The following is a 17951-nucleotide window of genomic DNA, read 5'->3' as shown; positions in this document are numbered from 1 at the left end:
TACCATTAACATTCAGCTTACTCAATCCAGTCAAGACTTTAACCACCTCAATCAGATCTCTTCCACAGGTGGCTAGGCTCAGCACGTGCAATTTGCAGAACTGAAGCCTTTCTAGGTAAGAGCACCCTTTTGTTCTCTTCACCAATCTGGTTGTCCTTCTCTGCACCCATTCCAGCAGATCTACATCCTTTTTAAAGTGATGACTCCAGACCTGTATACAGTACTCACAATACTCACAATGCAGCGTAATCATGGCCTTATACAAGTGGGATAATCACTTTATCACTGCTAGCAAAGTTTTTGTATATCATTGACAAAACACCATGATCTATCCTGGCAGCATGTCTGCACTGCTCACAGAATTTCATGTTTGACTGCACAGTTACCCCAGCTCTTTCTTTCTCCACTACCCTGCATGTTTAGTACCACACAGTTGATAAGTTACTCTGGGGTTACTGCTACCCCTCTGCAGTAAATTGCATTTGTCAATGTTAAACTTCAGCTGCCATTTCTCAGCCCATCAACCCAATTTTCTCAGATCTTGTTGTATTAGCTCACCCTGAATGACTCATTAATCACCCTGTCAACCTTTGTATCATCTGCAGACATTAGGCCTGATATACCTTCATCAATATCAATGATAAATACTGAAAACAACAATGGATCTAGCACAGAACCCTGGAGAACTCCACTAATAACATTAATCCAAGAAGCAGTAACGTTCCCTTAATGCCACATTGCCCCAGTTTTGTACAGCAGTCTTTTATGTGGAACAGTATCAAAAGGCTTCCTGAAATCTAAGTGTATTGTGTCAGAATTATTTTTTGCATCCAGTTCCTTGGTCACTGCATCATAGTAACCTATCAGATTGGTTAGACAAGACTCCTTGAACAAATTCATGCTGTGATTGCAGTATATAAGGCTTAAGTTCTGTAAATTGCAGTGCCCGGAGAGTAGGCACCTTCAAGGTGATCTGATTGAGGTGTATAAGGCCTTGACTGGGTTGAGCAAGCTGAATGCTGGGATGGGATTCTTCCTCTTGCTCAGATTAAGAACCTGAAGGGACATAGATTCAAATTGAGGAAAGACAGTTGTAGAATAGACGTGTGGAAATTTGCTTTTAGCCAGTGGGTAGTTGATTGGTGGAACAGACTTCCATCTTTTGTTGTGGAAGTTGATAGCCTAAATAAATTTTAGGCTGAGCTGGACAGTTATTTGGAACGAACGGAGGGATGAAATCAGTGAATTTTTTTTGGCTGATGCATAAGCTTGCTTTCTTCCATTGTATGCCTCTACTAATGCTAATTACATGCCTGTCCAAATGGTCTTACATTACTTCTTTAACCAGTGACTCCATTGTTTTCCTTGGAACAGACATTAAGCTAACAGGTCTGTAATTACTCATGTCATCTTATGATCCTCCTTTATGAATTGGGGATATATTCACACTTCTCCAGTCCATAGGGAATGAATAGGGTCCCTGAATCCAATTATGGTCTCATAATTATGGCTAAGGTTTGCTTACCTCCTTTGCAGCCTCCCTTAATATAATTGGATAGATTCCATCCACCCTAGGTGACTTTTTTATGTCCATCCTCAACAATTTCTCCTGCACTTTTCTTTCAGTTATCACAAGGTCATTTAGCTCATTGTTAGAGTTTGGTAAACGTTTGCATCCCCTACTCTAAAATTCCTCATGTGTGAATGTAGACAAATTAAATACCTATTTAATTTGCCTGCAACCTGAGCAGGGTCATCAATTAATCCATGATTCAATCCCTTCCTCCTACTGTTACTATAAATATTAGCATTAGTATTAGTAGAGGCATACAATGCAAGAAAGAAGCTTATGCAGAAAAAAAAAAAAAAAACCCTCCCATTTCACCCCTCCATTCGTTCCAAATGCCTGTCCAGCTCAGCCTTAAATTTATTTAGGTTATCAACTTCCACAACAAACGATGGAAGTCTGTTCCACCAATCAACTACCCATTGGCTAAGGGCAAATTTCTGCACATCAATTGTACAACTGTCTTTCCTCAATTTGAAATATAGAAGTCTTTGCTGTTTTTCATTGCATTGTTTGCCAAAGACCTTACAAGCTGCCTTAGCTTGTCTAACCTCCTTTGGTACTTGATTATAGACTAGTTAACTGTGTGAATGGCCTCCGGAATTGCTCTGCTGTTCAGGTAATGTGGTATTATTTGCCGATTGAGGTGGTCTGTGACTTGCCACATGGTTCTATTGGGTCTCTGCTTTCATATGGCATTGGTCTTTGTGGAATCCGTTTCCTCAAATACTCTTAGGGCTTCTTCCACTTGTCTTCTATTCTGGATACTGAAGTGGAAACATTACCTTGTCTGTTTCCACTTCAGCTGCTCTGGGTTGTATTTCTTCTTGCTCTTCCTCCTCTGGTACGATGTTGCCCATATTGTTTATTTTTTCTTATTGATCGCTCACATCCTGTTTGATTTTTTCCAAGATTGCAGGAGCTATCAGGTTCATTGTTTGATGGTGGTCCTTCTCTTTCTGCTATTTCTTTTCAATGATCTGAACAGTCAGGAATTGTTCCAACCACTTGGCATCTATTCTCATCCTGTACATTGTTGTATCAGTCTCTAGCTTGGTTATTTTGTAGTATGTTTGCATGATGAACATATTTATTTCGATGCTCTACTTCCTGCATTGGCCTTTTTTCTCTCTCTTTCTGGGTGGTCACTAGGACGTTTGCTCGGGATGCACTTCCCTATTACTATAATTATTTTGTCATTGTTCATTATTATTATTATTATTATTATTAGTAGTAGTAGTACTGGGAAATGATGCAAGGAAGCAAGTTTGTATAACATCAGCAAAAAAAAAACACTACCTACCTCATAATCCGCTTTAATAATATGTCTGATTTTTTTCTTATTTTGAAGTATATTTTTTCTGTATTTTGAAGGTATTTGTTATTCTAACAATCAGATACTCTGGCTTAAAGAAACTTCTGCAGCCATCCTTTTTTCAGTTTAAGTTTATACCTCCTTGTGTGTGTTGTCTTAGAAAAACTAAGAATACCATTAGTAGTAGTAGTAGTACTGGGAAGTGCAAGAAAGCAAGTTTATACAGCATCAGCCAAAAAAAAAATAAATAAATAAATAAACCTTCCCAATTCACCTATCCATTCACTCCAAAAGTTTGTAAAGATTCATCCTTGAATCTATTTAAGCTATCAGCTTCCACAAAGACAAATGGAAGTTTGTTCCAACAATCAACCATCGTTGACTAAAGGCAAAATTCCGCACATCTAATCTGCAACTCTTTTCTCATTTTGAATTTGTGCCCTTTCAAGTGCGTAATCTGAGCAAGAGGAAGCAATCCCATAAGCATTGAGCTTGCTCAAACTATTCAAAGCCTTATACACCTCGATCAGATCACCTTGCAGGTGCCTATTCTCCAGATCGTGTAGTTTGCAGAACTTAAGTTTTTCTTGGTAAGAGCACCCTCTTTGTTCCTCTCGCCAACCTTGTTGCCCTTTTCTGTACTCGTTCCAGCAGCTCTGTGTGCTTTCTAAAATGAGGCCTCCAGACCTGTATGCAGTACTGAAGGTGTGGCCTGATCATTGCCTTATACAAAGGGATAACACCTCCTTATCCCTGCTAGCAAAGTTCCTGTATATCATTGACTAAGTTTCCTCAATTCAAAAGCCTTAAATACTTCAATCAGGTCTCCTTGCTGGTGTCTAGTCTCCAAGCACTGCAATTTGCAGAACTGAAATCTTTTGTGGTAAGAATACCCCTTTGTTCTCTTTACTAATCTTGTTGTTCTTTTTTTGTATGTGTTCCAATCCTCATCAGTTCATCAGATATCCATTTAGGTCTAATTCAGACTTGCATGCAGTACTCATGATTCGGCCTAAACATTGCCCTATACAGGGTGTCTCAAAAATATTGGTACAAACGTTTAGGGGAGGTAGGTAAAATCTGAAGGAATGTGAATCGCATAGGAACCCATAACCGAGAATGTCGCCGTAAGTTGGTACATGGCACTGTTCATCAGTTTGCGAGAGGGAAAATTTCTGGTTTACTCATTCAAGCAGCAGTAGTCACCGCACGAAGAGCATGCATCGATATATGAACTGTGAGCTGGCAAACATGCACCTAGTGTATGGATTAGCAGAGGGCAATGGACGAGTCGCTCAATGAATTTATGGAGAACGCTTCCCAGACAGACATGTACTGGACCACTGTTTGTTTGTGTATGTGCATCAAAATTTGTGCAATTATGGGTCATTTAGAGGTAACAGGAGTAGTGTGGGCAGACCACGTTCGACGCGAACTCCCGCCATGGAAAAGGGGGGGGGGAATAATCCTGCTACCAGCACACGTGCCATTGCCTCTGCCTTAGGAGTGTCATGTTGCAATGTACAGCGTGTCTGGCACGACGATTCCTTACACCCCTTTCATCTCCAAAGGGTTTAGTTACTGCTCCCCCAAGATCATTCTGCACATGTGGCTTTTGCGCAGTGGTTTCTCCAAGAAAGTGTTCAAGACTCGAATTTTCCAGCCTATGTTTTGGTCACGGATGAGGCTTATTCAATCAGCACAATGCTCATGTGTGGGCTCACGACAACCCACACGCCTCACGCCTCCACGTGGCACAACATCGCTTCGCAATGAATGTGTGGGCAGGTATGGTCGGTGACTGCTTAGTCAGCCCATACCTGTTACTATCCCGCATGAACTCCGCTAAATATCGATCTTTCTTGAACAAGTTCTACTAGGGTTACTTGACAATGTTCCAGCAAATGTGAGATGCAACATTTGGTTTCAGCACGATGGGGCGCCTGTCCATTATGGAAGGTGTGTTCATGACCATTTGAACAGACGTTTTGGGTGTCGATGGATTGGCCGGGGTGGACCCGTTGCCTGGCCCCATGCTCACCTGATTTATCGAGCCTTGATTTCTTTCTGTGGGGGCCCTGAAATCTATTGTGTATGAATTGCCTGTGGAGATGGAAATGGATCTCGTGGCCAGACTCGTCTGTGCTGCTGCTACTGTCAAAGAAACTCCAGGTGTGTTCGACCGTGTCTGCCAATCCGTGCTGGGTCGGTGTCACGCATGCATCGCGTCTCATGGTGAAACCTTCAAGCATCTGTTGTAACATCATGAAATGCCTCCATCTCGTACTCCATTGTTAATATTATGTCAAATAAATGTTTGCCACTAATTACTGTCTTGTGTCATTTCTGCTTCTTGTGCCTCTGCTACTACTTTACCATGCCGTTTCCGGTTATGGGTTCCTATGCAATTCACATTCCTTTAGATATTATCTACCTCCCCTAAATGTTTGTACCAATATTTTTGAGACACCCTGTATAATGAGATATTCACCTCCTTATCCCTGCTGGCATGATTCTTGTGTAGCATTGACAAAAGCCCATCGACTGACCTGGCAGCCTAGCTGTATTGTCACTATCAGAGACAGTGCAGCCAGCCTGCCATATGTCTGTACAATTACCCCTATGTCTTTTTCATTGTCTACTACCTTGAGTTATTCTGGGATTACTGCTGCCCATATACCATACCTTGCATTTACCGATGTTAACCTCAGTTGCCACTTCTCAGCCCACCTGCTTAATTTTTCTAGATCTTGTTGCAGTAGTGTGCCAACCCTCTCAACTTTTGTATCATCTCGAAACTTAATAAGCCTGAATCTTAGTATTAATAATGGCCGCATGGTTCAAGAAAGCCCATGGCTTATGCTGCACCAGCCAAAAAAAAAAAAAAAACGAATAAAACAATGATAAAAAAAAAAAGTTAATAATTAATAAAAGAAAAGAAAATTAAACGTATCATTCTATGCGTTTCCCTTACCCGAAAGTACTATCCAGATGACCTTTGAATTTCCCCAAACTGTCAGCCTCTACCACCCATGTAGGTAACTTATTCCAGTAATTTATAACTCACTGGCTAAAATAAAACTTCCTGCAGTCCAATCTAAACATTCCCCCCCCCCCCAAAACTTGAATTTATGTCCCCTAGTTCTAGCATCATTTATAATCTTGAAAATTTCTTTCTCATTCATTTTACTGATGCCTCTCAGAGCCTTAAACACCTCAATCAAATCTCCTCTAAGGTGTCTAGTGTCCAAACTCTGCAACCCACTTATTCGAAGTCTTTCTTCATAAGGACGCCCTTTTGCCGATCTCACCAGGCGAGTTACCCGTCTTTGCACTCTTTCAAGAAGCTCGATGTCTTTCTTTAGGTGCGGTCTCCATACTTGAACACAGTATTCCAAGTGTGGTCTAACATAAGCCTTATATAATGGGATTATCACGTCCCTATCTCTACTTGCAAAAGTTCGATAGATCATCGATAGGACACCATGGGCCTTCCTTGCAACCATGGGCCTTCCTTACAATGCTCAGAGAATTTCATGTCTGACCGTATCGTAACACCCAAGTCCCTTTCCTCCAGTACTGGGTTTAGTTGAACTCCACCAAGTGAATAAGTTATTTTGGGATTACTGTTTCCCAGGTGTAATACCTTACACTTTGTTGCCATTTCAGGAATGGTCAGAAAAATGGCAGCATAGCTGCCATTTTTCTGACCATTCCTGAAGCCTATCTAGGTCTCTCTGAAGAAGCTCAACTTGACAGTGATCATTAACTACTCTACCAATTTTAACATCATCTGCAAATTTAGACATCACGCCCGCTATTCCTTCATCGATGTCGTTTATGAAAATTAAAAACAACAGTGGTCCTAATACTGATCCTTGGGGAACCCCACTTCTTACATCAACCCAATCTGAGGAATAGCCATTTATCACTGCCTTCTGCCCCGAAGTCATCCTGCTATCCATCTAAGGATTTTCCCAGCAATTCCAACGTGTTCCAGCTTATAAAGCAACCGCTCATGTGGGACTGAGTCAAAAGCTATGTTGAAATTATTCCCTAAATCCAGCTTGTGAGTGACCCTTTCAAAATAGTGAACCAGATTTTCAAAATAGTGAACAATGTCCTTTTGAACCAGAGTAGTTTGCACTTGGTTTTTCTGTTTTGAGGCCCGAATCGGGTGTGCATCACTTGGTAGATTGCTGGAGTCTTGAGTCCCTGACGAGCTCCCAGATGCATTATTCTCGAGGGCAAGCACCCGTTTTTTTAGTGACTCAAATTGTTCCATCAGTTCACTAAATTGTAATTTAAGATCAGTGCACTCCTTACATCGATCAGAAATAATCCCCAGGTGAGCTATGATTAGTCACCAGGTTGACCTTGGAAAACATTCCACAGGTTCCGCAACAGATTAAATCATGACTCACCTGTAAATCGCCATCGGCTATTTCCGTGTGAGTCACGATACCCCATGACGTGTTTAAGGCAGATCTTGTAACTACCATTATAAAATTAGCTAAATATCAATGAAAATTAACTTTAAAAAATTATATCTATAATATTATAAAAACCAAACTGTTACAGGAAAACCTATAACAAAATAATCCAACAATATCTAAATAAATCAAATATTTAAAAGCACTAATCAACTGTAATCCAATCCACTTAACTAAGGAGCCTGACGAAACGCGTTCACTCACCTCGAATGCCAACACTCGATCTTTCATCAGTATATGATCAGTATTTTTATCATTAAAAATTTAGACAACACTGGGGGCAGCACTGAAACCTGGAGAAATTCACTAATAACTGTAGTCCAAGAAGAGCGGTACCCATTGATAATCACTTTATTTTTTCTCACTTAACCATCCCTTAATGCCATGCTGCTCCAATTTGTATAGTAGTCATTCATGTGGAACAGTGTCAGAAGCTTTTCTGAAATCTAAGTTTATAATGTCAGAATTATTTTTTGCATTTAGTTCTTTTGTTACTGTGTCATAGTATCCAGTTGAATTGGTCAGACTAGATTGCCCCTTAAGATATCCATGCTGTGGGTGCAGTATAACTTAATTTCTATCTTGATGGTCCTGCTTTTCTTCTGTAAGCACTGAATCCATTATTGTCAGATTTATCAACAGTTAAACTATTCATATCTATTGTACCAATGTGATTCATCTTCTTCCTTCTAGTGTTTGCATAATAAAGAAATCTCTGCTGCTTTTCTTTACATTCTTTTCCAGAGACTTCTCATAATTTGCCTTTGTTTGCCTACCCTCCTTTGTGACTTGATTGTAGACTAATTTATATCTACTGTAGGCTTCTGTATCAACTGATAAATTATTTGCTTCCTATGCATTTTTCTTCTCTTCCACAAGTCTCATCAGTTCATCAGATATCCATTTAGAATTTGCTAATTCACTGCCTCCGTAGACGAGTGGTGAAGAGCGGGAGTGCAGTAACACATGCTCTTTGAGTAGACCAGGGTTCAAGCCCCTGACTGCTGAATACGGTCGATCTGCCAACTCGCAATGGACCAGCGTGGCATGGCATTTCCCTCAGCATGAATTGTTGAGGAGGCTTCCATCCTGCAGTGGGTTGATAATGGCTGCACTTTACCTTTAAGTCATTGCTAATAACCAAATCAAGAAAATTACTTTTTCTTGTTGACTAGCCAGTATGCTGGTGTAGAAAACAGTCATCTAGTAAATCTGCAAAATCCTTGGCTGCTGCAGCAGTGACCAACCCACAAATTCCAGTCAATATCTAGAAAGTTGAAGTCCCCCATTATATGACATTCTGATTTACTGCTTCACTCTGTTTGTCTGCAGTTGTTTGTTATATGGATCACAGTCATTAGATCTATAATGTACTTCTACTCTCATTTTTGTTTTCTGTGTAGGGGTTTTTTTTTTGGTATTTTTATTTTGTCCTTTTTTGTATTTTAACTCCCAAAAATTTGGATCAAATGGGTTGAATTTTAAAAATCAGAATATGATTGAGATAAAATGTAAAATTACAATTATCTTTACTTTATATATAACCTGTTTTATTATTATTTTTTTTTAATAGAGAACTTTCTTTTTGAAGTACATTGACATGTTATGGAGGTAATTTTAATGTTAAGGAACTGAGATGGTTGTTCGCTGGGCAAAAAAGTATATGCTCTGTGCAATCTTAACTGTGATTGGTCTTGTATTACTCTATAATGTTCAGACACCCTGCACCCAGAATCTGCCTCCTGGTCTTATGATAGCACCACAGGTATGAAACTTATTATTAAATGTATTAGAGTGATTTTTTTTTTTTTTTTTTTTAATATCACTTTACTTTTAAATGTTATATGATCTTAGTTTTAATCTTCTGAATTGTGATTGTCTTAATTTTAGTCTTGTATTTGTAGCCTTTATAGCATCACCAAAAAAAAAAAAAAAAAAGGGGGAGGAAAGAACAAACTAAATACTTTTTTTTCATTTCATTTGCTAATTCCTTCTAAAAACTTCCTATACTTTTAAATTTATTCAAACCACCACTTCCACAGTACTGAGTGGATGTTTATTCCAGCAATTAATTACTTTCTGGCTTAATGCAAATTTTTGTACCTCTGTTCTGCAACCATTGTTTTTAAATTTAAATTTATATCCCGTTTTGTGTGTGTGTGTGTCATCTGAGAAAGGATAAAGATGCCATTAGCATTTAATTTACTTAACCTTTTTAAAGACTTACACACTTCAGTTTGGTTACCATGCAGATGCCTTGTTTCCAAATGTTGTAATTTAAGATATTTTTACCATATAATTTAGGATATTTTTACCTAGACAGGCTGAGTTAGAATATCCTAGTTCCCCTAATTACTCTTCTCTGCATCCTGTCCAAAATATCTGTATCCATCCAAAAATGAAGTTTTAAAACTATATGCAGTATTTTGTATTCTTTCTGTGGTATAACCATTGGTTTATAAATGTGGGATGCACCACTGAGAAGAGAAGTGACCATATTGGTTTTACTGTTAACTAAAAGCGCCAAAATTTATGAAATATATTATCTGTCCATTTGTTTGTTTTATATTAATAAATTTTTAGAAGAATAAGAGAAATTTACCTCAATATACTATCAAATTTATATTAATAAATAAATACCTATTTATTTGTATGTGCATAAATTTATCAGCATTCAGCCATATATATGATGGGGTTAACACAGATCTTATCGTACACCAGCACACAATACAAAAATACATAATATACAATACATATATACATACATAACCATATATCAGATCAATAAAATAGAAAAAATTACTAGATCATAGGTATAGCTTAGCTTAATTTTTCAGCACTCACCTCATGAGGTGAGTGCTGAAAAATTAAGTTAAGCTATACCTACGATCTAGTCATTACATTACAGCACATAAGGACTCCTTAAAAATCAAGAGTCAATAGAAGAAATATAAATATTACAGTTAAGGAGAATATACACTCAATGATCAATGAATTACACCACCCCATCCAAAATGGACTGTGTTGCATATCTCGCAGTATAAAATGCTGAACAGCTTCATATCAGCAGTAGTAATTGCATCAGGTCATGCAAGTCAAAGTGATAAAATGCAGTTATGAGATGTAGTAAAGATATCACAGTTTCGATAGGGTGTGATTGTGGGAGTTGTGTGTTGGGTTGGGTGCTTCCATATCAGAAACAGCATATCTTGTCGGTTGCTCACGGCCCACTATGGTTAATGTGTACAAAGAATGGTGTTGAACTGGCTGACAGAACTGTAAAGGATTATACCAGGTGAATATTCGTGGTGAGAAAAAGGATGCAGTGCATTTTATGGGCTCAGTGGGAGGTCAGTTTTGGACAGTTGACATTGCAATACAATATGGAGAGTGCAAGAACAGTATCCCAAATGACAATTGGCCACACACTCAGATGTATGGAGCTCCACAGCAGACAACCCAAGAGAGACCCTCTCCCAACCTCTGATCATCGTCGATGGCAAATGCTGTGGTGTCAACGACATACCGGTTGGACACTAGAGGACTCGTCCAACCTGTATGGATTGTCCAAACCTCGTACAACATGTCGATGGACACCTTTATGTGTGTAACACAAGTCCATAGACCCATTTTGCATGGTGCCCACTATCTAGGCAGGTGCAGGTGGTTGCTTAATACGGGGCATGTTTTTTCTGCAATGACGTACTCCTGGTGAATATGGACCAATGTTTCGCTGTAGGGGTCTACAGCAGCTCTTAGGAGACCATATGCACCTGCCATGTTGCATTTTTTCCTGGACAAAAATGATCTTCCAAGATGATAATGGGCCATGTCATCATGTCCACATTGTATGTGAGTGGTTCAAGGAACACGGTGAAGATATCACCCATCTTGATTGACCTCCAGCTTTGCCTGACCTCAGTCCAGTTGAACTCCTGTGGGATGTTTTGGAATGGGAAGTTTGGTGTATGGGCATGCAACAATTATCTGTTCTGACACTGTGGAAAGCCTTGCAGGCAGAATGACTGCAGAACCCTACAGATGTCTTCAGACATCTAGTGGAGTCAATGCCTAGGCAAATAGTAGCTGTTATCCATGCAAATGGTGGCCCAACACAGTATTAGGTAAGTGGTCATAATTCAGTGATCAATGGGTATATGTGTAGATGTTAAATACCATTGATGGTCCTGGGGACAAAACTTTTATAAAGCAATTTAATGCTATGGTCCAAGTATTTCAAGGGGGGGAATATACCAGCCGATTCTGTTCCAAATAGAAAGTGAGAACAAAAAAAAAAATGAGTGCTGATGTAGTTTAGTGAAGGAAGATAAGGATATTCATTTAAAAAATATATTAAATATTTTAAATCACTCTGTATTCTTTACACCTTTTATTTTCAAAAAATATATACAGGAATACCTCGCATAGCGCGGGTTTCGCTATAGTGTGGTTTACAAATTGAAAAAAAAAATTAACTGCGTTACACACCAATACATTTGATATGTACGTATATACGTATTATAATGCCAGCACATAGGTCAATGCGTTATGGATTCAAGGCCATTCTAACTGTTGTTGAAACTCCCATTATATACGGACTCTGCTAGCATTCATACATTAATAAACACTCTAGATTCTGAGCGGTGAGGTCATTGATTGTGCGTAAGTTGTACAAATATTTTTCGCTGTGTATTTTTATTAAAGATTATTTTTTAAAAATGTTACACTTTTATATGCAAATCTGAGTGGAAAGAAAAAATGTAATGGCGCTGAGTGTTCTTCTAGATCCAAACATCGAACGAGGTATGAAAGTAAGTTAGGCGTTGCAAAATGACATTTGATGTTATAAAGAGATGTATGCAGATAAAAAGAAAGAAAAAAACTGTGCAAACTAAGCTGATCAGTTATTTTTCAAAATAAAAATACAGTAAAATACTTCATACTTCAAAAAATACTTCAAATAACTTCACTTATATTCTTTTGGTATGTACATACTGCAATAAAAATCATTTCTAACGTACTTACTAGTAGTATTTTTAATTTTTATCATTTTAGTTTCTTTTTTTTTGCAAGAACTTCGTGTGCATCAATTTACAGTAAACAAACACCTATATATTTTTGCAACTCGACCCATATAATCAAATTGTTGGAACGCATTACATTAAAATACATACTAATATTACCTTGGTCAGTGCGGTTTCGCATAGCACAGTGTTTTTTTGGCACGAATTAACCACGCTATGTGAGGTATTCCTGTATACTTTATTAATTTTGCCAAAAAATTGCAAAAAAAAAATGTATTACTCTTAAAATAGAAACATCAATCTCTTAGCCTGTGCATTTTCCAATTTTGATGATTAAGTGTGTGAAATTTCAAACTGCATATGGGCATTTATTTCTGCTTATTATGCATATAAATACAGTCGATTCCGGTTATTTGGGACTAATGCATTTTGGCCCGATAAGTGGCTGGCCCAATTATCTGAAGTTTCACGTAAATAGTTAAAAATACAATGGACCCCAAAAATACAATGGACCCCCTGCTTTACTATTGGTTCACTGTACAATCAAATCACGTTACGATGGACTCACCATAGTAAAGTACCGTTCACTATACCGCCAGTCATTGTGATCACGTTTGTGAATTGAATTTTAATTCTATTTAACAGCGATTCTAATTAGCGAAAATAGGAGGAATATTATCCACAGGCTATAAAAGTAAGGTATATTAAGCATAAATTTACCCTTTATTACCTTACCAGTTAAAAAATTAAATGATACGTGAATATCGTAATTATATAATTGATAATCGGAATAATTAATACGTACTGTATAATATGTACATACTAACTAGTTGGCATTTCTGTTCACTGACATTTGTGGGTGGGGGTTAAAATTTAAAACAGTAAAAAGATAAGCAATCAGTAACAAAGAACACGGCACACACAAATTGCAAGTAACACGATATGTGCAAGTGAGAACGGAGTAACAGTTACGAAGCTTTAAAAATAGGGATGAAGAGAAGATTCTGAAAATTATTTTTTTTATGTAATTGAAGATTTCATGGAAGTGTAAACACATTTCACCATAATAACCTACAGAATTCCAGCTGTTGGTATTATCGCAAATTCAATAAGATTGAGTTTACTATCCGTTTATGATAGATTTCACTAACAGAAAAGCCTAATAAACAGATGACTGCTAATTGTCTTTATTATTTTATGGTTGTGACCTCCAGAAATCCAACCGAACCACGTGGTACAGTCAGAGACAATTGTAGGGTAATCTCCAGTACTGTGGTTTCCTGCCCCGATTAAACGGCATGTTGTCCCAATTAAATGAAGTAAACCCTGGCTATTTTCTTGATTGGGTTCTGTTTTAAGATTTGCCCTGATTAACCGGTGGCCCAAATAACCGGAATCCACTGTATTATTAAAACATTACAAAAATTAAAATATCATATACACAAGTGGACAAAATAATGGAAACACCGGTGATAAAAGTTATAGGTATGCAGTAATATGGTGTTGGGCTATCCTATACTTTTAAAATAGCTTGTTTTTTATGTGGAATAGATTTGAATAAATATTGAAATGTCCTAAGAGGAATATTAGACCATTTTTTATGGAGAACCACTTCGGGTTCCACGAGTGATGAAGGTGGAAAAAATCTGCTTCTTACTCTCCTCTCTAAATATGTCTACACAGTAATGTTTAAGTCTAGTAATTGTGCAGACCATGGGAGATGCTTAGCCTCAATTTACTTCTCCTCAAACCAAGATTGGACACATATGACGATGTGTATTGGAGCATTATTATCTTGAAACATGGCATTGTTTGTGGAAAGCAGTGTTTGCACTGTGGGATGAACCCAGTCACTCAAAATATCAAGATAATCAGTGGCAGTAATTCACCTGCTCAGGGTGGTGATAAGATTAAAAAAATACTAAGATATTGCTGCCCAAACCATTGTTGACACTCCTCCATGTTTGAAAGTTGGCACAGGGCAGTCCAGGTGGTGCTTTTCCTTTGGCATTCACCAAACCCCAACTCTCATTGATGTTGGAAAAAGTGTGAATGATGATTCTTCTGAAAATATGTTTCCAATCATCAAGTGTCCATGTCCAATTTTTGTGCTTCTTTCACCATTGTATTATCTTTCTAGTATTAACGTCAGTAACAAGTGGTTTGACTTTTCAATTTATGACAAGGAGAAACTTTGAAAGCTGTCCATTGATTATCCCAAAAGCTATTTTTTATGCCCACGAGTAATTTACATCTCCGTGTTAATTTTCAGTAACTGTACTAGCACAAGTTTCCTGTATCCATGACTATAAAATGCTACAGTCACATGCACCATTTCTTGCATATTACAAAAATATACACTTTATACATCCTCCCACTGAGAAGTGTTATGAGAAAGGGGGTGCTCACTCTGTGATTATAATTAATTGAAGTTTAAGTTTATTGAAGTGTTATTTATAAAATTTCTCTTTAGGAACTGTTTTTTCCTTACAGGGAGTTGCTTTTAGCTGCACATTGCTTAGTAGCACTGCTCAGCAATGCTGTTTTAAATTTAGGTTTGATTTTTAGTTAGTCCTTAATAATCAAATATTGTTAATCTTCATTTTGTGTTTGATTGATTGATTTTAGTTTAATGTGTATGTAGTTTCAACTTCTTAAAATGGCCTCAAAGGGAATAAGTGAGTGCTAGTGTTAATAACATGAAGACGAAAGGCTATTGGAAACTAAATTGTGCATTATAAAAAGACTGGCTTCAGGAGATTGCTATATTTACAATACATTTAGTTGTTTTGGGCAATCTAAAAATTAATAGTATCATAAGCTGTTAATGTGAAAAAGTAAGTATATATAAGGTCTAATTTATATATATATATATATATATATATATATATATATATATATAAAGTTCTGTAAGTTTAAGGTAAGTTTCTTGCATTTCCTTGAGCATATACTGTATGTTTTATCATGTAATTTTTATTTAAAAGTTTGAATGTTTCTATTATATTTAATATTACTATGTCGAGAAATGGTATGTTACAATCAGCCAGAAATAATGCCCACACCAACCACTTAAAATTATTTACATTATTTCCTAGGCATAATACTATAAAAGCTTAAAATTATACTATTAAATATTGGTGTAGATACAGCACGGATAGCTCTTAAGCGAAAACTACATTCAGAGCATGAACTAAATGATCTGATAAAAGATTTAAATTTACCAAAGAAATCTGTAGGACTCCTTGGCTCTAGACTTAAATCAAAAAATCTAGCACATGGGACAGACACAAAGAACGAGAACCAGTTCCCTACTTTTCTGAGGATGTTTCTATTGTTTTTTGCAGTAATATAAATGACTTAATGAACTACAGTCAGTCCTCGTATAACACGTGTTTACATTACACGAATTCGATCATACACGATTTATAAACAGGGGAATGATATCTTATATAACACGAACTGAATTCGCTTATGCATGATTCGCCTTTGTGTTTACAAGAAATGGTAGTTGAATGCAGAATCACCCCAACCGAACGCAACAGGAACGCATAGGAATGAAGAGAAGATTCTGAAAATGTATTTGTGTTTTTTATATAAGTGAAGGGGAAACACATTTCACCATAATAACGTAAAAACCAACACAATTCCAGCTATCAGTATAATCACAAATGCAATTAGATCGACTTTACTACCATTTATAACAGATTCCACTAGCAGAAATGCAATTGAAAATTGTTTTTATTGTTTTATGGTAGTAACTCCTAGAAATGTGCTTTAGTAAAATGTGAGGTGTTAATCTCTGCCTTTACGGTGTTGTTTATTCAGTTGCTACACGTGTGCAGCTTTGTTTATGTGTATCAAGCGTGCCTCCTCGTTTTGTAATTGTGCTTTATTCCCTAAAAATGAGTAAAATGCTTAAAAGGTGTGAAAAGGAAGCGTCCTGGTGAAGACACTGCAGATTCAGAGAGAAAAATAAAAGCAATATCGATAAACAGAGGCGGACTGGGTCAAAAATTCTTACCTGGGAAAATTTGTAGTGACCTCATACTAGCGCATATGGCCAAAATCACACTGGCCTCCGGCCCACCGGAGTTTTCCCCGGGAACGCTTATAGCCAGTCCGCCTCTGTTGATATAGAAAAAATATGAAATTGTGAAACGCTTTGAGCGAAATGAAAGACCATGTGATATTGCACGTGCTACAGACCTAAATGGGGCAACGCCGAGAATTACAAAGAATGCAGAGAAAATAAAAACAACTTTTATAGCAGGACCAACTCAAAGTGTAATTAAAATCCATTAGATTAAGACACAAAGAATTGGAAGAGATGGAACGGCTGTCATCTGTTTGGATAGAAAATCAAACAGAAAACAAGTTTACTTACGATAGAAGCAAAAGCATTAGCAATATTTTATTACGTAATAGTTGTAATAAAATACGTAAGTATTTTATTATGATTATTTCTTGTGTTTGGTAATGTTTTGGTTACAAATGTGTGTTCAATCTTGGGTGGTTGGCACCTAACCCTATTTTTCCCATAGGGCCTGTTGTTTATATTGCATGATTTTGCATTGCACGAGGGTGTCTAGGAACACAACTATCGTGCTATACAAGGACTGACTGTATTTAGGAATTAGTTACAATCCTACACAGTGGAGACTTTTTATTGATTCATCAAAGAGGAGTCTCAAAGGTGTGTTACTCTACAATGGATATAAATATGAGTCAATTCCAGTAGCTCACTGTGCATTTGAAAAAAAAACTTGACAAAAAACTCACTGTTGTGTATCAGTCAACACAGCTGCAAACTTCAAGATAGAATGCGCTGGTCCCATAATAGCTAGTTATTGTCAGGAAAACAGGAAATATCTTGTGCAAGAAGGATATAGGATATGGAATAGGACCAGGGTATGTGTGGCAGGGGCAAAAGTATTTGACATTGTAGAGCAGATATCATCTTTTAAGGGCACAAAAGGTGATATTGTTGCACATGTTGGCACTAATGATATTAAGAATAAGAGAGCTGAGGACTTATTCAACAAGTACAGGGCAATGTTGGCAAACAGTTGCAAGTTAGAATTGATATCATACACGTTGGCACCAGTGATATTAAGAGTAAGAGATCTGAGGACTTAAGAAGTATAGGGCAATGTTGGCAAACAGTTGCAAGTTAGGGTTGAACTTGAAAGTGTCTGCAATTCTGCCCAGACATGATAGGAGGGAGTATGCTTTGAGAGTCTTATAATCCTTAAGATCATCCCCCCCACCCAATGGTGGGAATGATCTGAAGGATGATGGCACAATTCAACCTGTATACAATTTCTAATTTTGATGGTATTTTAAATGAGTGCAGAACTTGTTTAAAAGTTCCCTAATATAAACAATACACATAACTGTCAAAACACTTGCACAATATGGTGTTCCTTATTGAGCTGATGTGGAACACATTAAGAAACAAATAGATATGATATATGCAACAGCCTGGAAAGCAAGGTGCCTGGGATTTCTGCTGTGGGTCATCATGGAACAGTTGAATACATGGGCTGTGTTAG

General features: G+C 37.4%; 1 protein-coding gene across 1 annotated transcript in view; it reads left to right on the top strand.

The window, feature by feature from the left end:
- The window catches only part of LOC150085172 (protein-tyrosine sulfotransferase 1-like), a 112045-nt gene that overhangs the window by 19096 nt on the left and 74998 nt on the right, over positions 1–17951 (top strand). Inside the window, exon 2 of the mRNA XM_090373061.1 lies at positions 8949–9140. Coding sequence (XP_090229187.1) covers positions 9012–9140 — 129 coding nt within the window. The 5' untranslated portion in view covers positions 8949–9011. The remainder of the gene's footprint in view (positions 1–8948; positions 9141–17951) is intronic.

Source organism: Mastigoproctus giganteus, chromosome 5, assembly GCF_048544385.1.
Source record: "Mastigoproctus giganteus isolate SK-2022 chromosome 5, ASM4854438v1, whole genome shotgun sequence".
NCBI classification, from domain to species: Eukaryota; Metazoa; Arthropoda; class Arachnida; order Uropygi; family Thelyphonidae; genus Mastigoproctus; species Mastigoproctus giganteus.
The sequence above is the reverse complement of the archived record's forward strand: the minus strand, read 5'-3'. Positions and strand labels throughout refer to the sequence as shown.